The sequence below is a fragment of the Dipteris shenzhenensis genome, chromosome 28 (genome assembly GCF_047967505.1).
Source record: "Dipteris shenzhenensis isolate YYH24624 ecotype China chromosome 28, Dip_SZ_1.0, whole genome shotgun sequence".
NCBI classification, from domain to species: domain Eukaryota; kingdom Viridiplantae; phylum Streptophyta; class Polypodiopsida; order Gleicheniales; family Dipteridaceae; genus Dipteris; species Dipteris shenzhenensis.
Window position 1 is genome coordinate 6,255,296 of NC_141623.1, and position 25,022 is coordinate 6,280,317.

General features: G+C 44.9%; 1 protein-coding gene across 2 annotated transcripts in view; it reads left to right on the forward strand.

Annotated features, from left to right (window-relative positions):
• LOC147883102 (RNA helicase family protein) overlaps positions 1 to 25,022 on the forward strand; it is a 78,271-nt gene that overhangs the window by 13,651 nt on the left and 39,598 nt on the right. For both annotated transcript variants that reach the window (XM_087399268.1, XM_087399267.1), the window contains one exon: positions 5,781 to 5,873. In XM_087399268.1, the coding sequence (XP_087255394.1) occupies positions 5,781 to 5,873 (93 nt within the window). The remainder of the gene's footprint in view (positions 1 to 5,780; positions 5,874 to 25,022) is intronic.

Sequence of the window (25,022 nt, forward strand, 5' to 3'; positions counted from 1 at the left end):
AAAGAGATATGGCTCATCTGCACAAAGAAGATGGTATGTAAGTCTTGGTTGGAGCACACTTTTCATGTGGTACAAAGAGTTTCCATGCAATTCTTGAGGGGATGTTCTTTGCACACAGAGGTACCCTATCCAAATATGCAGATATTGGTCTCTCCTGCATCCTAGAGTCACGGACCAGGTTATTCAAGCCAAAGGTGTGTCAAACCATGAGTGGCAGGATCCATATACATAGTAGATATAGTAGAGTACATGAGCCTTCACCTCTATAGTCCCCTAGTTCATTCCATGGATCCTTCCCATCCATATTTGTTGGGCTTTTGCACTCCTCCATGGCCTCCTACCAAGAGAACTCATGGGCCAATAACACCTACTCTGAGATTCACGTCTATAGTTACTACTTGGGCAAGACGCCTTTCGGAGGCAAAAGATACAAAGGATCAATGTTTCTTTTTTTCCTTTAATGTTGCAAGGACTTTCGCCTAAAAGAAATTATAATATGCACTTGTAATTGCTGCTATGTATATCTGCTGGTTTTGCGTCTTTTTGCACCACACATTTGAAGAATTAGGTGGGGTCGATCAAGAAAGATTTGAAATGACTCAAGGAGACTTGGCTTTGGTAAGGATTACCATAATCTCTAATGGATGGAGTGACAAAGAGGAGACACATGATTACTATTTTGTTGACTTGTTGCGTGGAAAGCACCTTGTTGAGGGTTGGTGATGTTTCATTATTCATATGCCTGACTTCACATCACAAGATAGTGGATATGGGGAATATTGCAATTTGCAATGTGGTTTTCAGCTCCTTCAGCTCCTCTCCTACTCTTCTCCTCTCCTTTTGGTTGGGCTGGGCTCCATGGCCAAACCTAGGGGTTTAGGTCTCAACTTAAAGCTTTAAAGAAAATGATCTCACACAGAATGAATCTTAGGATGTCCCTCTCTAGCTACCGTTCTTCATCAGCTGCTGGTGTTGCTCTTGACTGGTCTTTTTACAGAAATGACCACAACTTTTCAAGGTTTGCTCGGATCATTGTAAACTAATAAGAAAATTCATTTTTTAGAAGATAACACGTTTTTCTTCTGGGTCAAAGACAAAATCTGCACTGTTTGGCCATTGTGAATGTCGCAAAAGGAAAGCTCCCTCTAGATTATCATTTGTTTCCCAATGAGTGATAGAAAAGTAGAGAAGCAACCTTCCTAAGCCGCAAAACAATAGGATCACCTCTGCCTAACACTAGGCAAAATGAGGTTATTCTTCTTCTTCAGCAGGAGATTCTCCTTCTCAAGAAGGAGAACAGTGAGCTGAAGCACATATTTCAGCAACTAGAGGAGAGAGTGAAATCGGACGAACTCAAACTAGACAACAAAAATTTGACTTTGTACGATTTGATATATTCTAGTCTTACAAAGGGGTGTGTGTGTGTGTGCGTGTGTGTGTGTTTGTGTGTGTGTAGAGAGAGAGAGAGAGAGAGAGAGAGAGAGAGAGAGAGAGAGATCTATTAATGTCCGCGGGAGACCTCACGGGTCTATGGGACAAGGTGCACACCAAAAAAGTTGCAAATACATCTGGGTATCCAGAGAGTTGAGGGAGTGCTCAAGGCAACTCAGCCAATTATTTAGATGCATAACTAGCTACTAATTCTATCTTAGAAAAACGGCTTGAATAACATCAGTTTAAGACTGAGAGTCTTTGGGTTTAGATTTGAAATCACGAATCAAGGCTTGTCCATCACGATAGATTGCCCATTTTCCAGCTTTGCGTGCATCCTTCACTTTAGCAAGTTCAACATTCCTTTGTTTGAGCTGAGTCAGAGTGAGCTCCTTAGATATCCATACCTGTGTACCTTTCAGCTTGTTTGTATGTCGGAGAATCGTGGTTCTTCCTGCCCTCTCTGTAAAATAAACTTGTACTTGTGTTCCCTTTTGAGAGATATAACTGATGTCTGTTTCATCCCATTCTATCTGTGGTATCTCCTTCTTGAGACACGTGAGCTTTTCTTCTTCTGTGTATTCTTCAGTAAAATCATCAACAGGACAGCCAAGGCAATCCTCTGGCAGCCCCCCAATGCGCAATATTTGCTTTTTTTTTTCGGCTATGTTTTCCTGCTCTTTTACCTGTGTATAAAGATCTGCTTTGTTGTTTTTGTTGTTGGCTATAATAGCCATCTCTTTCTTGGCTGAGCTGACCTGAGTGGTGATCATCTCTCGACCATGGAGACAAGTGTTGGTGCTGGTGGAGATGAGCTGCATTTTTGTAGAACTTCAGCAATCATATCCTGCTTACCATTATTTTCCATCTCCTTGACTTTTTTCATGAGAGCTGCTACCAGAAGCGTGAGCTCTCTTACTTCCTGTTGTAGATAGTAGATTTGCTACTGCGGGTCCGATCCAATCCTTTGCTTAAAGTATAGTGCATATGGACTGGGTGTCGCTGATGAGGCTGCAATGTGAGAGTACGAGGGCTTGCTCACTGGTGTGGTGGCAAACTGTTTCATCTTACGGCCTGCTCAGTTTGGCCTGCATCGCTAGTCTCATCGTGAAGATCGGGCCGGAGAAGATGACCCCCAAGTAAGTGTATGAGGATACGATCTCAACTGGTGACCCACCGAAAGTAAAAGTAAACTGCTTCCGTTGCATGTTTGCTCGAGAGGTGTTAAAGATCATGACCTTGGTCCTACCAAGGTTGACCTCCAAATCATGGGATAAACAAAAAGCTTGCAGTGCATCCAGGTGTCGCTGGAGTCCCTCGGATGTGGACGATAAGAGTGCCACGTCATCTGCATAAAGAAGAATCTTGATGATGATCCCGGCAAGTGAGCAACCGGTCCCTCCGAATGCCCCCATGAAAGTCTCAAGCTCATTGATGTAGAGGCCAAACAGGGTCGATGATAAGGGACAACCCTATTTGACCCCTATGGTACTCAAGATCTCATCTGTCCAACCTGCGCCTGTCCGAACTCAGCCAAAGACTCTCTCATACAGTGCCATGACTGCCTAGATGATCTCCTGATCAAATCCGAGTGTTTGTAGGCGTGTGATGAGATGAGCTCGAGGTATTGTGTCAAAGGCTTTGTGGAAATCCACAAAGCAGCAATATACCCTCTCCTTCCGTGATCTGGCCTCCTCAATGACACTCCTGAGTGTGAGTATGTGATCCATAGTCCCATGGTCTCGCCTGAAACCGGTGTGACCCTCTGCTCAGAGCCCTCTCATCTCTGCGAAGAGGCTGACTGATGCATCCAATACAGTTGCAGAGATCTTGGACATCACATGTCCAATCATGATAGTCCTGTAGTTACTTGGGTCCATGGGATCCCCTTCCTTGTGGATGGGGGTGATGGTGTAGAGTGTCCAAGTGCGGGGGAAGCCAAGGCAACAATGTCATTGAATAGCTTCGCTAGGATCGGGGCTAACGTGTCGATCCCATATGTGGGGGAGAAGAGCGGGTGGACTAGCTATTGGAGAGAGAGAGAGAGAGAGAGAGAGAGAGAGAGAGAGAGAGAGAGAAAGAAAGAAATTTTATTAGAGTCTTCGGAAGACCAATGGGTCTATGAGATTGAAAGAAAACCTGATACAAATCACAGTAAGGGTGGAGCTACTGAAATGAGCATCATCACCCATGCTGAATCCTAAGTCTGATGATACATAATCAAATCAAATACATCTGGATGTAACAATGAAAAGAAAAGGATTGGAGAGAGAGAGAGAGAGAGAGAGAAGCCAACCCAGGATGGTAGAGTGATAGCTTATGAGAGCAAAAGGCTGCATGATGCAGAAAGATTCATGGGTGTGTACGAAATAGAGATGCTAGCAGTCATTCATGCTTTAACCATTTGGGAGCATTATCTTCTTGGAGCTGACTTTATAGTCAAGACCGACCATCAGAGCCTTAGCTGGTGCTGATCCCCGAGGAGGCTGCACAGGACTGAAGCCCAAACTGCCCTGAAGTGGATGAATGAATGAGGGCCAAGGGGCTTCCTTTTATAGGCTCCCTTGGGCCTTGAAACAGGCCGACCAGGGTGTAAATCCCACCAACCAGCCTGCTGCCTGATCCGGCTGCTGACTGTTATGTGGCACTGTTGACGTGGCACGGCACTTGCTGATGTGGCACCTGTTCTACTGACTGTGCAGGCCTGCCCGTGGGGCTGGATGACCTGGCTACCTGCGTGGTAGCCACGTGGACGTGCACCTGCTGACCTGGTTGCGTGCCTGCATGGCTAGCTTGTATGGACTACTGACGTGGCAGTCCAGCATGTCCACGGGCTGTGGATGCCTGTGACATACCTTTACTTGTGTGGTAATCAAGTGCATTTGTGCACAAACAGTTGTCATGCATAGATATTTGGGAGTGGCATACGAGTTGTAGAGGTTTCTGGTTGTTTCATGCAAGATTGCATGTGCATGCATGTGTATGCCCATGAGTACAGGGTACCTTCGTCTTTTAGTAACAGCTGACCTAAGTCCAAAAAGTTTTTTTTGTGTACTTTGTATGGAGTGCCCACAAAGGCAAGTAACACTTGTGGCTTGCTATGCGAAGCTATGCATCAGCACTTAGCCACATATGTGACCTATGGATGTGCACTGATTTCGCTTGCAATTCATCACCTTCCGGAACTGCTAGCTGTCCATCCCTCGACCTGCTCGACTATCATTGAGCAGCTTCTATCTCATCTACTCTATCAGCTTGCGGGCTTTTTTCAATCAACCAGCCTGTTTGCTCTCTCTATTTTTTCCAGTTATTGCTTCTCTGTTGTGCTGCTCTCTCTTTGTGCTATCCCTTATTCGATGTGTCAGCATCGAGTAGTGTTTTCAGCGCCTGGTTTTCTTCTTCAACCTTCAGAAGGACCCTTTCTTGGCCTGCAAATCTTTGGCTATATCTCCTCCTTTTGTGCAAGGAGAGAGGTCCACGAAGCACATGTTAATACTTGCGTGTGCACCCTCCTTTTCAAATCCTCTTCCATGAAAAGTTAATGTTGGGATTTGTGATGGCATTTTTCTGATGGGATTTTTAAGTGTGGAAGCATGTGTTGCACACACATGCAATCACATTACTCTAGTATCCGATTTGTGATTTGTTTCTAATCCTCTTTGGGCTGCATGCATATAGCTATTAACTAGCTCTAGATTGGAAATGTCTGTTTAGGATTGTTATTGTGAATTCATGTATGCATTGTTTTGAAAGTTTGTCATTGAAAAGGATTGTCCTCTTCCTTGCATTGGAGTAAGGTCTCTGTTTTGGACAACCAATTTAATGGGGAGATTCATTCTTGTTTGGTTGGTTGGTGTTAAACTAAAAAGAGAAAAGACGAAGACTTTGTGTATTCCTGGTAGTTTTTTACAGCTAGCACATGTAGAGCTTTATAAATCCAGGAATTCTGATCCAAGGCTTTAGAATGGGACATGAGGTGTTGAAACTTTTAAGTCAAGAGTTCTAAGTAATTTCCCACTTGCTGTTCACTTTGAAAGCTAAAAGTTTATCCATCCAGTCAGTCCATCCACCCTTCTTGGCTTCCAGCCCGTTCCCATCGCCTCCTGTTCGCTCGCCGGCTTGCTTGTGTCCTGCACCATGTCACTAGCAAGCGACTTCCCATCTCCTTGCATTCTGCTTGCCAGTCCTTAGTGGCCACTTATCTGGGTCTAGTTTTGCTGGTAGCTAGTTTAACTGAATTTGGTATCAAGAAACGATATGGGGCCTACAAGAGGAGCAGGCAATTTCTTTTAAGGCTTGATATTTTTGTTGATGGTCACCCATGTGGAGATAATTCTTTAACTTTGCAGGAAGTTGATATCGAGAGAGAGTATGGAATCTACAAGAGAACTACAAAACAATCTCTCCTGGCTTGGAACACCGATAAAGTTGATCTAGGACTGGTAAGTTTGTTATTCTTTCTTAGTTACCTGCCTTTATCACGTTTCTTGTTTGAAATCAATGACAGAGTGTGCTTGCGTTTTCAGATCTCAATTTGAGCCAAAGTAGAGGATTTTTGCTTGCACATGAAGAATTTGTTGGCGCTATTTCAATTGCATGTGCATGTACACGTGTGTGTGTGTGTGAGAGAGAGAGAGAGAGAGAGAGAGAGAGAGAGAATTTATTCAAAGTCTTTGAACTATCGAAGCCTCTATCAGCCTGAAGAAACTAGGTACAATGAGGTGAATGGGTGGAGCCACTAAATGGCGTTTGAACCCAAGATAAATGCAAATACAAGTACTGAATAACTGAACCCATGGAGCTGGATGTACAATGTGGTATGGTTTTCTGTGTGTTATCTGAAAAACCAAGTCTGTTAGGCCTGACATGGCATAGGTCTGCTCTAGCTCCCAAAATCCCAAGGAGTCCATCCCAAGGGATAGATTCACCGAGGAGTATCCCTAGGCTAAGGATACCCGTACACTTGGTAGACTTAAAGACACATTGGACCCTATCCTAATTTGCTATCCCATGTGATGACCTTGGGGTCATTACATTTCTTCCACCACAAAACAACCTTACACCAGAGTTTTGGGCTATGAAATCTAGAAATTGTTAGTGCATAGATGGGACACTCTCCTAGTTGTCATCATGAGATCTATCCTTCCCTTTGATAAGAATTGTTGGGACCACCTTGTATCCAAGATGTCTCTCCTTGTAATCCGAAATGTCTTCCACGCCATGGGTATTTACACCGTTAAAGCTTCTTAGCTGAAACTAAACTATCAGCTACTCCTAATTTCTCCTCTAGGTGACTCACATTAAAGATTGCGTGTACCATCACATCAGGACGTAGCTCTAGCCCATAAACTACATTATTAATCATGCGGATAATTCTAATAGGTCCGTGGCTTATAAACCTCACTAGTTCTTAAAACTTCCGATTTTTTGAGATAGACAAACTAGCCCTCTTCAAATACATGAGGTGATTGCTTTTCATTTGCATAAAACTGAGCTCTATCATGAGCTTTGCAGAGATTTTCCTTTCAAATTGCAACATATCTTGCTGCAATTGCAGAAAATCAGCAGCCGCTCGCACCTTTATGTTTTGTAGAGCATTGGTCCACAAAGAGTAAGATTGGAATCTTAAAACAAATGGAGTTGGCTTCTGGCTGTATGCTTTGGATTGTTAAATGCAATCTCAGCCATTGGAAGATACTCTTCCCAATAAGATTATGTTTAAGAGACATGCTCAATACATATCCTAAGAATCCAATTAACCTGCTTCATCTGTCCATAAAACTCAGGATATTTCCCTTTAAAAGATTGGAGAGAAGAAGGACAATACACCCATGTTAATGTCAAAGTGCAGCAGAACATACGCAGAGATAGAGAGCAGATCAGCAAACTGCGACTGGAGAGAGAATAGACTGCACATGAGTATTCAGGAAAAAACTCTGCATGTATTGCTGAGCAAGCCTCCTAAGAACGATCACAACCCCAGGGAAGAACTGTGCCACTCATGGACTGCAGAATATATGGGTTTCTATCCTCATGATAAACCTCTACTTCTGTGTACTTTTTAGTATCTTTAAGCAGTAACACTTGCATTGCATGTGCTTGTCTTTGTTGAGGATTATGTGGGGCTCTAGCTTCCATCTTTTGATTTTTGGGCAGCTCAAGGAGAATGGTCATTGCGTAGACATTTAAAGCAAAGATTGCTTAGCTTTTTTTTTATATCGAAAAGACTTCTATTAAGTATGAACCCAAGAGAAACGCTCATGGAAGAAATACATCATGAAACAAAATACTTGAACTAGACAAGTAACATGCGCATCAAAGCGAGCTAGAAAACACCAAGTTTGAGGCTGAAAGTGCGACCTCAATCTTGTGATGGATCCCAAGAAAAATGGGGAGCTACAGCATAAACTGCCTGGAAAGACCCCTGCATGCTCACTCAAATGGCCATCAAAGTGTGTACAGCATCTGTCCAAATACTGGCTAATGTGGGAGACATCCAAAGCCTTTGTGTATTTGGGTCTCCAAATATGCCACGCTGAAATGCTCGGCCGAATCTCCCAGCTGGTATCCACTGCAGGACTGAACCTCTAAACTCACGTGGAGTAGGCTGAACTGTGCCTACTCGTACAACTGCAGGCTGGAACTGTGCCTGAAAACACTTCAATCTGAGCTAAGTAACAACGCCTTAGTATGGTCACAACTGCAGGGCTGGAAAGTGTGCACACTATTGTCCAAGAATTGCTATTGCTGAAGACTACGCACAAGACTGTCGTACCAAGACCAGGGCAAAAGAGCCCTATGTATAGGAGCAAGGCGTTGCTGATGTGGTGGACCAGGTTTGTTGACCTGGCCAACCCAATCGACTTGGTCTGGTTGGTTAACCTGAACTGTATTCAGGTCGATTGACCCACCCTGGTCATTGTCCCAAACCAGCCCATAATGGGCCTATAACTGGTCCCACACTGTGGCCACTAACCAGCCGTATACCAGTCTAAATTAGGCCTTGTGACTCGGCCTCTAACCATGGCAAAGTGCCTTGGCTAGACCCCCTCCTAACCTACAGAAATACATTGAGAAAGGATGATAATGCTACACCTCTCTCTCCCTAACTAACAACCAGGAGATAGATTAACTCTAGCAACCAAAAGCCCTCTCTCCCTAACTGACAATCCTCCTGGTTTTCACTACATAACGTCCTCTTGAAAGAAGAATTAGTCAAAGATTAATTGATGAGGTCTTATTGTAACAGTAACACCATTGGTCTTTGTGGGTGGAGTGATATGCATGTAATTATCAACTTGTGCCAATCTGAGGATAATTATTGCTGGCTGGTCATTAAGTTATAATTCCCTTGTTACGTTTTCTTGTGCAATATCTGAATTTCTTTCTAAACAGAAGTTTTAAATTTCTTATATTTAAAGCATATGTTTGGAAAGGCTTTTAAAGCACTTCGTGCTCTATGATGAATTTCTTTGTTTGGTCAAGTCTTGTCTCACAAATGTTTGAATATCCCCTGGTATTCACATCTTGGCCAATCACCAGATAGGTGGACTCCCGTGGTATGGGACGTGGGAATTAAGGCGAAGAGTGTGAAGGATTAATCATGATTTGACTAATCAGCCTTGAAATGGCAGGTCACATCACTTTAGTGATGGTGATAGGCTAACCCACGGTTCAAGAAATCCAAAGGATGTCATTTGTAAACAAAACTAGGACTTTTATCTGAAGACATAGCTATGTCGTTCAAGTACTTCTTTCAATCAGCTATGCTACCCTGGAGTGAGGATTCACTCGGATAACAGCCGGATTGTAAAAGGGAACTTCTTAAACTCGGTTCATCCAGTGCTTTGGACTATACACATGATACAAACACTGAGTACTATTGAATTGAGAACTCTTGTGTCCTCGACCAAGATTCGGCAGGTAGGATACACGTTTCTTGGTACTCAGAAGATGAAGTAAACCTGAGACTTCATGGGTATACTTTTTTGGTTGAATAAGCAATCTATGAAGCGGATTCCTTGGCTAAGGATCCCTTCTAGTAGCAAAGAGGTAACTCTAGCAAGAGTAAACCTTACGGACTAAAACAATTGTTTGATGGACATGACAGAAGTCAAGGTGCATACTTGACTTAGATTTCACCCATATGTCTCCCTCACGGCCATGGTATTGTGATACAGGTCTAGGATTTTTATTTTTAATCTTTGAGGCAGGGAGAGAATAGAAAATCTAAAATGATTTTCTAGAATCTAGCAGTAGATTCAAGGACCTGAAAAGGATTCTAGCAGATTTTGGTTTGAACTTGGATCCTACAAAGGTATACAGCTTGATGATCCAAATAGGTCATCATGAGCACTCAACAATAGCTATAAAAGCCACCCTGTACTAGGCTATTGCTAGAAATAGCAACTGCAGGTTGCTTCTTGCTGAACCAAGAAATGCATGAAGAGCCAAGCATTAAACAATTTCCACTATGAGACACCCACGTGTCATAACAACCAGCCTAGTCACTGTTCGTAAAAGCATGCATAACCAGTGAAAACTTATCATCATATAATAGTCCCAAATGGTGCATGCCTTTCAAGTATCAGAAGACACGTTTCACTGCTTGCCAAGACTGTGTATCCAGCTTGTGCATGAACCTGCTTAACTGAGAAACTGCATACCGCAGATCAGGCCTAGTGTGACATAAATAGATGAGGCTGCCACCAGCCTAATGGTAAAAGAGTCACTCCCATCCTCTGAGGAGAAACGGAATCCAGGCTCCAATGGAGTCGAAACCGGCTTACGATCCTCAAATTGGAACCGATGTAAGAGCTGTCCGATGGCTCATCATTATGCCCCTTTCAAAATGAGCAAATTGGTTGCCAAGATAGTAATGCAACTGGTCCATATCTGACATGGCAAATGATTTCTGCAAATCATCCTTGAATGCTGCAATTTGCTGCGTATCTGGCCTGGTGATAAGCATGTCATCAGCAAATCTGCTCCACTCTTCCGGACATAAAGAGTGGCTTCTGTGGGGCTGTTCTGAAAACCAAAGGCATAGCAGATGTGAATATACTTTGGCATACCATGCCCGGGATGCCTGCTTCAATCCATAAAGGGACTTTTTCAGCTGGCATACCGTTTTTCAGGCTCCTCGACCTCAAAACCAGGAGATTGGCTGATAGACTTCCTCAATCAAATCATCGTGAAGGATAGTAGTCTTAATGTCAAGTTGCTGAACCTCCCAATGCTTGTGCTATGCAATAGCAATGACACATCATATGTAGTGATACGTGATGTGGGAGCAAAGGTTTCCTCAGAGTCAATGCCATGTTGCTGAGTAAGGCTTCAGCCTGTTTGCTATCCCTAAGAGTGTCCAACAGCCACCTGGGGACTGTTTTCTACTGTCTGATGACGGCCCTCTCATCTGCAACCGCATGTTAAATAGCATGATCGTCAAGCTGTGTCAAATCAAGCTATACATGGGCATCATGAGGCTGTGAACTCCTAGAAGCTGAGGGATTTGAACTTTGCAAGAGCTGGTTTGAATCTGTGTTTGACTTAAAGAGGGACAGCAAGGAATCAAACATACCAGAGGCATTTACAGAAGGCTGTTTTTGACAGTCCAGCCAAGGCAAAGCTGCATGTTCAGCAAAAACATCTCTATTGACGATAACCTTCCTCTTGCTAGACTGGTACAACCTTTGCTTTGTGAGATGTAGCCAATGAATATGCACTTCACTGCTTTGTTCTCCAACACGTGTCTCAACTGAGAGGGAACATGTGCATATGCCACCCAAATACCTGCATGTGTGAAATCACAAGCTTCCAACTTGTGCATGCTTCATCGCTAGTGATTGTCTTCGCGTGGGTGCTCTATTGAGCACATAGTTGGGCACACGTAGTCTACATCCAACCAAAAGTTGTTGGACGAAGACTTCCCCTCAAGCATGCATTTGGCCATTTCCTTCAATGTTTAATTCTTCCGCTTTGCAAGTCCATTCTACTGCAGAGTGTAAGGCACTGTGCACTAATGTATATTCCCTGGGCTTCTTAAAAATTAAATTTTCAGTGGACATGTACTCACCCTCCTTGTTAGTGTGGAGGGTTAGGAGCTTGTTTCCACTCTCATTTTCAGCCATGGCAAGGAAATGCTTGCTACGAGCAAAGACATTAGACTTGGATTTCAAGGGATAAACTCAAGTGTGCCTGGTAAAGTCATCCACAAAGGTGACAAAGTATGAGTGTCCTCCAAGAGATGCTGCTAGCATACATCACTATGTAAGTGCAACTTCCTGGATGCACCAACAGTCCCATCCTTGGGAAAAGAGAACCTGTGCATTTTGCCCAACAAGCAGCCCTCACAGGCATGTTTACTAGGATTAGTCTAGAGTACAAGAATGCATGCATTGGCTAGCAAATTAATGTGTGAAGTGTGTTAGATTTGTTAATTTGCGATAAGAGACTAGAGAGTGCTAAATGCACCCACGTTTTAAGGGGAAAAGCACACTTAAGTGGGCAACCAGCTTTAAAGAAGGGTCCACAGGAGGAAGAGTGGCTGCATGCCCCAGCTTTTTGTGGGAAAAGCCAAAAAGCATAGCTGGCGCCTTAGTCTATAAATTTTGGAGCTTTCATACTTTTTGTTAATTCGAGTTTGTATTGTCTTCTTCCCCTCTCCCCTTTCCTTATTTCGACTATTTTCATAGCTGAAACGTTGCTGCTCTTCACTCGCATGAGTTCAAGCCTTCTGTTATAGACTTGGACCTGAAATTCTCAGTGCTTGAGCTGCTCTAATTTGATGAAGGCCTGCGAGCTTGGAAGTCGGTGGAGTTTCACGACAAGTTAATCGAAGGTGTAGCGGTTGGGGTTAGGCATGTCTACTAAGCTCAACGTCGTGGCGAAGCAATCAGGAAGGCCACTCAGCGTAGTGGACACAACCTTAGAATCTGGCACAATCTCATCAACATTTATGAGCTGCTCTTAGAAGTCTTTGACTATTTCCGAGATTTGCATCCATGCTGTCCCCTTCTTCCATATTGGCATTGTCGAACTGCTTGCGCAAAAAGGCAACTTTGGCCTCATTCCGAATCTGATAAAGATAGGCCAATGTATGTTCGCTATCTGCAAGGACGAATATGGGGAATAATGAGCCTCTTTGTCATGTGCACGGATCGGTATCTGACGTGTACTAGTTACACAGAACTAGCTCAGGTTAGCCTGGGGAGGCTTAGAGCTAGGCAGGCTTGATTCTCGGGTTGAGTGGCAAGGGTATGAACTATTTATAGGTCTTCGCTATTTTTGGCGCTGGGGCCCGAGTCTATAAAAGAGGCCCAGGGGGTTCAGTTCTCAGTGTGCAGTTGGGAGCAAGTCTCGTTCCCAGGTGCTAGGTCTGATCCTGGATTGTGTCGCGGACGCGCGCCTGCATCTTAGCGTAGCCCAAGGCCCAGTGGCAGATCCAGGGCTTCACAGCGCCACCTGGTGGTATGGGACACCAGGCTGGTTGGGATCTGATTGGGAGTTCGTGCCAGTAGCTCAGCTCGTGGCTCGGGGGGACATCTTCTGATTCGGGATCACATCCCGTAGATGTCACGGTTGGGTGGTGAGCAGCCTGCTCAGTTCTGATGTTGTGTGTGGTTATTTTGCAGATCAGGGGTTTCAGGAGTGCTGGGATGTGTCAGTTGGTATCAGAGCCAACTCCTGAGGTAGGAACTTCTGATGCGAGAAATTTGACGGATTTCTCTTCCAGGTATGCCCTAAAATTCGAGATTTCCTGCTGCGTTTTTGCTGTCTACCTGGGGTAGAAGGGGTGAGGAAATATCTGGAAAAGGAGGAAGAAGAGGAGTGAAATTGAATCGAAAATTCTGAAGGCTACAGAGAGAAGTCTGAGGGAGGAGAAGGAGAGCAGAAAGGAAGGAGAGTAGGGCAGGAAATTGACAGCCTGGGAGTAGAGTATGCGGGGAGTAGAAAGGACGCAGTTAGGCGAGGCTGTAGGGGCAGGACAGCCTGCGCAACAGGCTGACCACAGCCTGCGCAACAGGCTGCGAACAGCCTGCGCCTAGGGCTGCGTGCAGCCTGCGCAGGAAAAAGGGCAGGAAGAAGGTGCTTTTTTGCGAAAAAAGCACCCCTCCAAAGTTGGAGGGGCTCAGGTGCTTTTTTCGCAAAAGCACCCCTCCAAAGCTGGAGGGGCTCAGCCTTCTTTGGAAGCCTAGCTTCCAAATTAGGCCGCCCTGCACCCTATATAGATGGGGGGCTGGGTGCTAGACAACACACCAGCAGCCCAAGTTTCGAGAATCCACCTCGAGATTTGTACCAGCCCGCCTCGCCCTTCAGCAGCGCCCAGTTTCGATCAGCTCCTCTGCTGCAGCCCCTGCCTGCGTCAGCCCAGCGCTGCTCCCAAGGCTCCCGTACCAGCCCGTACAGCTGGAGCTACAGCCGTACAGCCTGTACGGACTGTACTGTCAACTTCGGTACCTGCAGCTGCTCCGTACAGCAGCTGCGCCTGCACCTACAGCCACCGTACGGACTGCGTCAGCAGCCGTACAGGCCACGTCAGCAGTCCGTACAGCCTTTATCGTTGACTGCGCATCCGGTTGCAGATTCGGGGAGGCACCAGGGTTCGTGGTCTTCCAGATTTCAGCATCCTTTCTGTCAGATTTATCTGGGACGGTTTTCTTCTACTCCATCTCCCTCCGTGTTCCGTTTATTTCTCTCCGTTTGTAATCGAATCAGTATTCAGCCATGTCTGATGCTCCGAATCCCGAGTTCACTATGGGAGAGCAGGAATTAGATTACACTCCAGTGGGAGAGGATGATCAGGGTCTCTATGACGACCTGATCACTAAGAAAGCTTTCAGTGAGTTCACGACTGCTCTAGATGGTAAATTTGAGCAGGTCAACGCTAATCAATCGGGGTTGACACAGCAACTCCAAGGGATACAAGCTACCTTGACTCTTCTAGCTAGCACGGTTCAGGCACTCACGCATGTGGATGCCATGGCCTCCGTGCTAGGCCCGAATATCACTCCGGATCCCTTTCCAGGTGACCAGAAATCAAGAACAAAGGAGGTGGTTGACACTTGGCTGCACAAGTGGCAAGTTCACTTCCAATTTCACCCCTATCCAGACGAGAAAAAGATTCAGCTAGCAGCAGGGTTTATGTCAGGTAAAGCCTTGCTTTGGTGGAAAGAACTCCAGCCTAAGCCTGACACTTGGACAGAATTTGAGGGTATCTTCAGGAAGGAGTTCCTGAAGAAGGAAGATGACTATGATATCGTCGGCAAGCTCAAAGCCCTCGATATGTCAAAGTTGAATTTAACTTTTGAAGTGTATCTTCAGAGATTTAGGGATCTGCAAACCAGGGCCACTAAAATGGATCCTGTAACCTTGTTAGGTTTTTTCGTGGATGGTTTGCCAGACTCCTATAAGTTACAGATTAAGAATAACAAGTGCACAACATTGCAGGAGGCCATGACATATGCGCGCATATATGATGATACCATGGCCGGAACCAAGGCAACCACAGTTACCGAGACCAGCGGAAAGAACAAACGCAAGTTCTTTCAGCATGCGACTGGTATTGGGGAGACGAAGTCTACGGACAACGCCTCCAGGAAAAGCTTAACTCCTGCGAAGAATGGTAAGGCCCGATTCCTTCGCACTCTTAGGCTCAAGAAAGAGGGCCGGTGTTTTTATTGCGAGGAGCGGGGCCACACGAAGAATGAGTGTCCTAAGCGGAAGAACCAGAGATTGGTGCTAGGACCGAAGCTCCAGGCAGGTCCGCGTACCGCAGCCAAGGGAGCCAACCAGGTTACGATGACAGGTATTTCAGTAAATGTCATTACCTGCCCCCTTTCTTGCAATTGTACCTTTAATACTTCGTTGTTTGGTTCCCATGATCTTTTCCGAGTTTATGGAGAAGTTAGGGACCAACGGGTTCACATTCTCTTTGATCCGGGCAGCTCTCACAATTTTGTTAATTACAAATTTGTGCAGAAGATGGGGCTGTCCACAGTACCTAGCGACCACACCTACGAGGTGCAGCTTCCAGCCGGGAAGCAGTTTTGGGATCGCAAGGTTGAAGCGCTTCCCATCCGGATTCAAGCCTACACGGGAGCTCTCACATGTTACGTTATGCATTTAGAGCATGTAGACTTGCTGATCGGGATAGAGTGGTTTAAAACCCACAATATCCAGATCGGATGGACGGAGCATACCCTTTCTTTTGAAGACAAAGGCACCCAATTTTGTATTCAGTGTGATAAGATTATCCCTTCTCAGGGGCCTATTGTATCTGCGATGCAGCTTCGGAATATATTGAACACTTCTCATTATGATGTCTATCAGTGTGTTTTGATTCCACTTTCTTCATTTATTGTTTCGGTAATTAACAAAAATGAATTAAGTGTGTTTGAACACCGAGAATTGAGAACGTTGTTAGATAATTTTAAGGACGTATTCCCAGCTCAACTGCCGGAAGGGTTACCTCCAGAAAGGGCAGTAGATCATCGCATAGACTTAGTCCCAGGGGCTCAACCTATCAGTGTACCACCGTATAGGATGAGCCAGGTAGAGGAGGATGAGTTAGCTATCCAGCTTCAGGATTACCTGAATATGGGCTATATCCGCCCAAGTAAATCTCCTTGGGGTGCACCTGTCCTCTTACGAAAGAAGAAGGATTCTTCCTGGAGGATGTGTATAGATTATAAACGACTCAATAAAGTTACAATTAAGAACCGCTATCCTTTACCTCGTTCTGATGATTTGATAGACCGTTTGGCCGGAGCGAAGTATTTCACTAAGATTGATTTGCGTACGGGTTATCATCAAATCCGTATCTATGCTAAACACATAGATAGGACCGCATTCCGGACTAGGTATGGTCATTACGAGTTCCTCGTATTACCTTTTGGTTTGACCAATGCTCCTGCTACTTTTCAGCAGATGATGAACGATTTGTTCAGAGATTATCTGGGCAAATTTGTTGTCGTGTTCTTAGATGATATCTTGGTATATAGTAAAACGCTTGAGGATCATATAGGACACCTCCGGGTTGTCTTATTTGTTCTAAGACAGCATAAGCTTTATGCCAAGATGAGTAAATGTGACTTCTTTATGAAGGAGATCATTTACTTAGGACACAAGATTTCTTCTGAAGGTATTAGCATTGATCTGGATCGTATCCAGAAGGTTTTAGAATGGCCTATCCCTCAGACTGTGAAACAACTTCGTTCTTTCCTAGGATTTACGGTATTTCTTCGGAAGTCAGTCCGTGATTACTCACAAATCACGGTACCCTTGACCAACATATTGAAGGGTCGTGGACGCAGGTCTACTCAACCGATCCCTTGGAATGATGCAATGAACAAGGCTTTTGAAACCTTGAAGTTATCTATCAAGGAAGCACCCGTTCTTGCATTACCCGATCCTACCCAGCCTTATGTTTTAGAGGCTGATGCGAGCGATTATGCGATTGGGGCAGCTCTATTCCAAGAGGGCAGACCTGTAGCTTTTGAGAGTAAGAAGCTAGACGACACTCAGTATCGTTGGCCCACACTTGAGAAGGAACTTTATGCGGTAGTGTATGCTCTCAAGGTTTGGAGACACTACTTGTATGGTTCAAAGTTCCTCGTATTGACTGATCACCAGTCAATTAAGTATGTGTGTGATGGATCAGACTTGAGAGGAAGGAAAGCCAGATGGGCAGAGTTAATGCAGGATTTTGATTTCGAAATACGTTATCGTAAGGGTTCGTTGAATAGTGTGGCGGATGCCTTAAGTCGAGTTAAGTTTGTAAATGCTTTGTCATTTACGGAAATATCCTCAGACCTATTTCAATCCTTGAGAGGGCTATACGCAACTGATAGTCATTTCAGTTCTTATTGGCAGAGAGTCCAGGATGGGAGCTCCATGGTTGACCAGGACTCAGGGATTGTGCCACCTAGGATACAGGCGGCGGGAGGTCAGTGGATGATTAGGAACGGCTTGCTGTTCCGGAATGAAAAGATTTGTGTGCCTGATGTTCTGGACCTTAAATCCAAGATTCTCTGGGAGTGTCATGATGCTCCTAGTGCGGGACATCCAGGTATACATAGGACTCTGTCTCTTGTGAAGCATACCTTTTATTGGCCTAAGATGCGTGCATTTGTAGAGAACTATGTGGTAGGTTGCCGAGTTTGTCAGGTTACTAAGGCTGAACGCCTTAGGAGCGCGGGCTTATTACAGCCATTACAGATTCCAGGTAATAAGTGGGAAAGTATTTCCATGGATTTTATTACTGGTTTGCCTCGAACGCGCAAGGGTCATGACTCCATTTGGGTCATAGTCGACCGTTTGACAAAAATGGCTAGATTCTTACCTACAAGAACAACTATTTCAGCTGTTCAGCTGGCTCACGAGTTTGTGGACCACTTGTTCAAGCTGTATGGTTTGCCATCTGACATAGTCAGTGACAGGGACTCAAAGTTTACAAGTAACTTCTGGACACTTGTATTTGAGAAGTTGGAAACTACTCTAAGTATGAGTTCCTCGGATCATGCACAATCCGATGGCAGTACAGAGAAGGTCAACCAGTTGGTTGAAGACATGCTTCGGGCATATGTATCTAAGAGACAGTCTTCGTGGGAAGATTATCTACCCATGATTGAATTTGCTTACAACAGTGCAAAGCATTCTAGTACAGGTTATAGTCCTTTTATGCTTATGTACGGGTTTCAACCTAAGTCACCAGTTATGGTTGGATTAAACCGAGTCTATAAAAGAGGCCCAGGGGGTTCAGTTCTCAGTGTGCAGTTGGGAGCAAGTCTCGTTCCCAGGTGCTAGGTCTGATCTTGGATTGTGTCGCGGACGCGCGCCTGCATCTTAGCGTAGCCCAAGGCCCAGTGGCAGATCCAGGGCTTCACAGCGCCACCTGGTGGTATGGGACACCAGGCTGGTTGGGATCTGATTGGGAGTTCGTGCCAGTAGCTCAGCTCGTGGCTCGGGGGGACATCTTCTGATTCGGGATCACATCCCGTAGATGTCACGGTTGGGTGGTGAGCAGCCTGCTCAGTTCTGATGTTGTGTGTGGTTATTTTGCAGATCAGGGGTTTCAGGAGTGCTGGGATGTGTCACTCTTGCAAGATAAAGCAATCAAGGCATGTGCCTGTGCATCTCTCTGATCCCTTTGGATCCGATCCTGCATGGGAGGAGCTAGAAAGGCACTACGGTAATATGGTAGATGATCCAAATGTAGCAACGGTAGCATCACTCGTGGAGGTAGGTGTAGTGGCAGTGGAAGGTCTCATCTATGACCACATGTGATAGTTGCTGCCATCAAGCTTGTGCTTGGCTGAAAGTATTCCAAGCAAGTCATTGTTTGCCATTTTAAAAGTCCCAAAAAAGAAATGTGCTCTGCAAATTTCAAAGCCTCAAGGCTATTGCTGCAATGAGCTTGTTGCCCGAAAATCTGATTGCAAACAGCAACTCTCAGACAAAAATGACAGCAAAGTGTTTGCAAATGTGACTACCCAACTGGCCGCTCAACACTGAGCCAAATGCATGAATCTGCCCTGCAAAAGTCTGGCTGCAAATCTGCAAATGTCTATCCAACAAACTCTGTCTTGCCACTAAATCAAGGGGAAAATCTTCTCAAAACTGTTCAAACGTCCTGAAAATGAAGTCCCCAATGTACAAGGGCTAAATTCCAATGCACAACAAAAGTGACAAGGCCCAAATCTGTCCCAGAAATTTGGGGGAAAACAGGGCGATATATGATCAGGCAGCAATTTGAAGTGGAAGTGAAGGAAATTAGGCAAAAAACCCCAATTTCAGTGAAAGCCATAAGTTTTGAGTGATCAAATGAGTCAAAAGAGGGCAAATGCATAAGAATCTGCAAAAATCCAAAAGCATGTGGACGAAAAGGCTGTAGGAGATGTACGGACAGGCTGAAATCAGCAGCAAGAGTCAGGGAAACAGACACAATTGGCAGATAAGCTTATCTCTGTCAAGCACAATGCAATGCAGCAGATGGTGGCAGCTAGAGAACCCTGCAAGTCTAGTGGCTAGAGTTGAAAAACAGGTCGTGACTATAGTTAAGCTGATGTAGGCATTGCTGAAGCTGCAAAATGGATGCAAATGCCAAGAAACAGTCACAAGAGCTGTGCTAATAGCAGCTGAGACTTCCAACGGGTCACGGAAGTTGAAAAGAGCAGCTGGAGCAGGTCGAGTTGACAATGACGAGCTGCAGGGAGCAGGTCGAAGCTGGCTGAGCTGAAGCGGAGCTTAGCTAGAGCAATGGGCAGTAGGGCATGTCTGGGGGAAGTGTGCCGGAGCAAGAACCTGCTTTGATATCATTGTTGGATGCAATGGAATGGAAGACAACAAGTTGAGAACGCACATGGATACAGTAAAAGTATAAGTGAGGGGTCATATAGACCCAAGGACACCCTAGTGTCCTAGGCAGACGAAGTGTCCTACCTAGATGTCTAGGGTTTCCCAAGGACCAACTGTCCTAATTGGCCTACATACCAGGGCTAAAGTGGCCACAAGGGCATGCATCATTATCCAGATTAGAGAGAGAATGTTTTCAGGCCCACTTGCAACATGTGAGCATGAAATCACTTTTCTTTGCTTCTCTTGTGGACAACAGTCTTATATGTAGGAGCGTTTTGGGCAGTAGACTTAGAGAGGACGAATGGATTGGTTTTGAGAGATTACAGGTCATGATGCTATTGCGTATGATTTGAGGGAAGAGATGTACGTTGCATGACATCATTTTGGCAGGGTTGGTTGTTGTGAGACCCCTCCACACAGAGGCCTCATCCTAGATCATGACTTATCTAGAATGGATAGGTGCTTCGATTGGATAGATGCAGGCCGTTAGAGACTACCATGGAGGGCCCTCTCTTTGTCTACGTAGCTTGCTATGGGAGGGAGATGAGCAACGCTCGTATGCATGAGCCCCTAGATGGTTTCGATTGTAGGACGTGCCTATGGACCATTTACCGGCTTATCAGTACTAAATAGATGCCCCTTTCTTGGGTCTATCACAATAGGAGACTCATCTGATCATCTGTGATTAGATATGGTGCGTTGCCCTATCAGCTAGATTTAGATGCTTGTTTGGGAGATAAAAATGAAATCGTTTAGACTTCACAAGCAGTTGTAGCTTGAATGAAGAGATTTGGACTACTTTTTGAAGTTTGCCCTTCACCTCTGGAGTCGACAGAAACTCAGTATGAAGACTTTGTATAAATGGATGCTCAAGTATGTGTGGGTGTGTGGATTTGTATGTGTGAGAGCATATTTTTATACTATGGTCTATACCCATTGTTGGGCGCTGATGACGCCAGTGGGGATGTCATAGTAGCTAGTCCCTCGTGATGGAGTTTATGGTTTTCAATCTTATGAGTGACTATCGTGAGATTGAAATTGCACTATGTTGTGTTTTTAGAGGATGAATTTGGGAATGTTCTTGGATTCATCTAGGTATATGTGACGAGCCATGGAAGGTATATATCCATAGGACATGGATATCTTGCTCGTACCCACATGGGACCAAGATAGCCTTCCGTGTTAGAAAATGTAGCCCGAGAACTTTTCCTTCCTCTACTCTCTCTCTCTCTCTCTCTCTCTCTCTCTCTCTCAGTTGTTTGTCACTATATGCTCTCAGCTGATAGAAAGTACAACTCCTTCCTAGCATTCAACCCAAGATTGCATGAAATAATTACAATCTTTCCAAAGCGCAAAACTTCAGAGATTCACGACAGAGTGTAGAACCAAAACGACTTTTAATTCTTAGATTGGCAGCTCATGCCTACTGACAAGACCTCAATGGGACTCTACTGAGAACCTTATGAGCAGTTGCTCGTCTAACGCTAACTGATAGAAGGTGAAGGTGTTGAAATCGACTCTCATCAGGTGAAGCTTTTGGACAAAAAAAAGGACCTCGTAGCAGCTCAATGTATTTGTAGAAGTAGCCAATGTCACCGCCACACCATGCACCGTTTTTCCACCACCGTGTAACATATGATTGGTCTACCGCCATGCAGTAAACCGCCACGTCTTTGAGTTACTTCAAGGTTCCAAGAGCCACCGATAAATGAGGAAATGGCCGTGGGTTATTGCACCCCCCCACAAGCATATTCCAAAGTCCACACGTAAAATGATAGAAAACTTACAAAGATCATCTTCCAACAATCCCCCTCATGACATGAGTAGGGGAAACTACATGAAACTACATAAGATCAAAGTATTCCGATAAGAAGTAGACATGTCCACACAGAGCTACGCCGAGCCAACAAAACATACTAAAAGAGACCAGAACAAGATTACCACCCACACAGGGCACCGTAACAAGTCATCACTCACACGTGGCAAAATCCAAAAATGAGCCACCCACACAAGGTACGACCCAAACTAGAAAGTTTGATAGAATCCGAAAACTCCCGTGCTTGAAAACATCTTCAGTGATCACTATAGCATAAACCTTCAAGTTCCCTTCGAGTGAAAATCTTCTTTGTTGAATCAAACTTAGCAATTCACTGGCATAATTTTTCTGTCAAAAGTTCTTCACAACTCGCAGATCTTCTCAAAACCTCACAGATTCTCTAGAATTAAATGCTCAAATCCTCACGACTCTTCCCAAGCTTTCTGATAGCCAATCTTTTGTTAGAATCTCAAAGTGATTCCTCACAGGCTCCTCGACTCAAATTACCCACAAGGTCATAGGAAAATATCAATCTGATAACACTATTAGAAAATGGAGCCGGAGAGCCCTTCCTTCCTCTCTAAAATCTCTCTCCCCCTCTTAGTTGTTAATCACTTGAAGCTCTCAGCTGATAGAAAATGTAACTCCTTCCTAGCATTCAACCCAAGATTGCATGAAATAATTAAAATCTTTCAAAATCACAAAAATTCAGAGACTCACGACACAGCGTAGAACCAAAACGACTCTTAATTCCCAGACTGACAGCTCATGCCTACAGGCCTTTTTGTTGCTTACAAAAGACTGATGTACAAGACCTCAATGGATCTACTAAGGGCCCTATGAACAGCTGCTCGTCTGATGCTACTGATTGAAGATGAAGTTGCTGAAGTTGACTCTCATCTGGTTAAGCTTTTGGACAAAAAGGATAGCTCAATGTATTGTAGAAGGAGCGAGTGTCATTGCCAAGCCATGCATTGTTGCCATTGATTTGTCCACCGCCATGCAACATATGATTGGTCCATCGCCATGCAGTAAACCAGCATGTCTGTGAGTTACTTAAGGGTTCCAAGAGCCATCAAGAATGGCCGTGGTTTATTGCACCCCCCCAGAATCATATTCCAAAGTCCACATATAAAATAGTAGATGGACTTTTCAAGAATGTAAATATGTGCAATGCTACCCAAAAAGAATTTGAATGCCGATTGTCCCTCCAATGGGGGAAGAGTGCCCTCGTGAGAGTACTTGTTTATGTGTTCGACCGATATGCAAGTGGGAGAGAGATGGCGTATGAATGCAAGGTGATAGAGAATACTATGTGAGATTCACAATGAAGGGAGATACCCCTTCATCAATGTCTCTTGAGATTACTCAAGTTCCATCTTCCCATTTAGACCTACCCTTAGCCTATGACATGTTACACTATGAAATTGGCTTATAATATAATAATGTTCTAATGTCTACTAATTACAAGATAGTGGTTTCTCTTGTCATGACAATTGAAAGCTTACATAAAATAACACCGAGACCTACAAAGATCATCTTCCAACTTTTCGTAGGGAGCATTTTCTCCACGTAAATGAGGATGGCTTTACTGAGGCTTTGGGGTACTTGTAGATCCATCTTCATGCAATGTAGATCACCATGTGCTAGCTCAGGACCTCATCCCATACATTCAAGATCAAGACAGATCGTGAGATTGCAGCCACACAACACTGCAAAGACTTGAGGCCTCTGTACTATTTATGACACAAGAGATAGAGTTCGAGGAGCATGTCCTTACGTGATACCCCAGGTATAATGAGATCGAAGGGTGATGCTATTGCCTTTTCTCCAATGGATAGACGGATATGAGCAGATTCATGGACTACTCGGACCAATGTGTGGTAGTCTTCGTATAGGAGTAACGAGGTCACCCGACTAAGGTCTAGAATCATGAGACCCGTTGTGGGAGACAGCCGTAGATAGCCGCCCCAAACAATCGATGCACAAATATGATTTGAGTCATTGACTATTTAGACTATAGGTGTGCCACACTCTTTGTACATGAGGCTACAGCCTAGACTAATGAGATTTGCCATGGGACACGGCCCTAGACATTAGGAAATCACATTCTTCTTTACATGAGAAATTGATGGGATACATAAGGATTGAGGCTTTGACTTTCATGCTAGCAGGAGATTAAACACAAGCCCAGTTAGCACCCGCCTCATCCAAGGTAACATCATAGTGCCAGATTTTGTTATTGCATTTTGAGAAGGATCAAGTCTATGTAAATGATATTTAATGTGTGGCGTTGTTGTCACGGCATCATCGAGTACATCCTACGGAGCGATGCAGAGGACTCGAGTGTTTCGGTGAAACTGCGACTCCAAATGGGATCCTCGCACTTCGTAGAGCTTAAGCTTGTTGTGCTTGTTGCATGACGTAAAACACATGATAGGACTTTTGTATTCTTGGTTCTTTTCTTGGAGGTGTGATAGACAGCTCTAGTGCCCCCCATAGGGGATGCTGTCACATGCACCCCTGCACTTGGGTGCAAAGTGACACACTGGCTACATCGACAAGTGCATAATAGTTCCCTAATAGGAGATTTTGTCGTTTGCTGTGACCCCTTGTCCTGGGACAATCAGGCACAATCTACATAAGTCAGTCTCTCAGCCTTAGGTCAAGTCGGAAGATCAGTCCTTGTTCACTAGTACCCATTGCATAACTGTAGGGTAGTGTTTCCATCTTAGGTTTAGGGGTAGGTTTAGGTCCAGCCTAGGATAGAAGCCCTTCAGGGCCCCCTCAGGGCTGAAACAAGTGAAGAGAAAGGCAGGGGAAGGGCTGCCTTTATAGGCTACCCTGCACCCCTCCATAGGCTGCCATTCATGGGGCCTAGGGCTGCCTTTATGGGGCAAGGGACCAGCCAACCAGCCCCAAAATCCCTATAAATAGGAGGCCCTCTTTCCTCATTCAGTTCTCCCAGCACTTCAGCCTCCTACAGCTCCTCCTCAGCCCCCTCTAAACAGCCCAACACTCACCCCCCGTGGCCTTCTGACCAGCCTCAGCCTTTGGCATTAGTTCAGCCCTCTGCGAAGGTGTTCACGCAGTGCATTAGATGGGGAGTCGGGACAGCGAATGGAGTAAGGTTTGGGGTCTGTTTCAGCGGCTCTTTTCAGTTATCTTTTACAGTTTTACACAGCTCATTCTCAGCTCTTCATTTTCAGGAATCTCTCAGCTCTCTTATAGGATCTATCACTCCTAGCTCTCACTCTCTCACTCACGCAGTAACCCTGCATTGCGGTGGACAGTAGAAGCCTCTCCCTTGCTTTGCAGAAGCGTCCTACATCGTCAATGTGGACAATATCAAGGTCTTGGTATCGGGCGGTGTTGCCTCTTAGGTCTTTGGATCTGCTATACGTGTGCACAGTGAGCT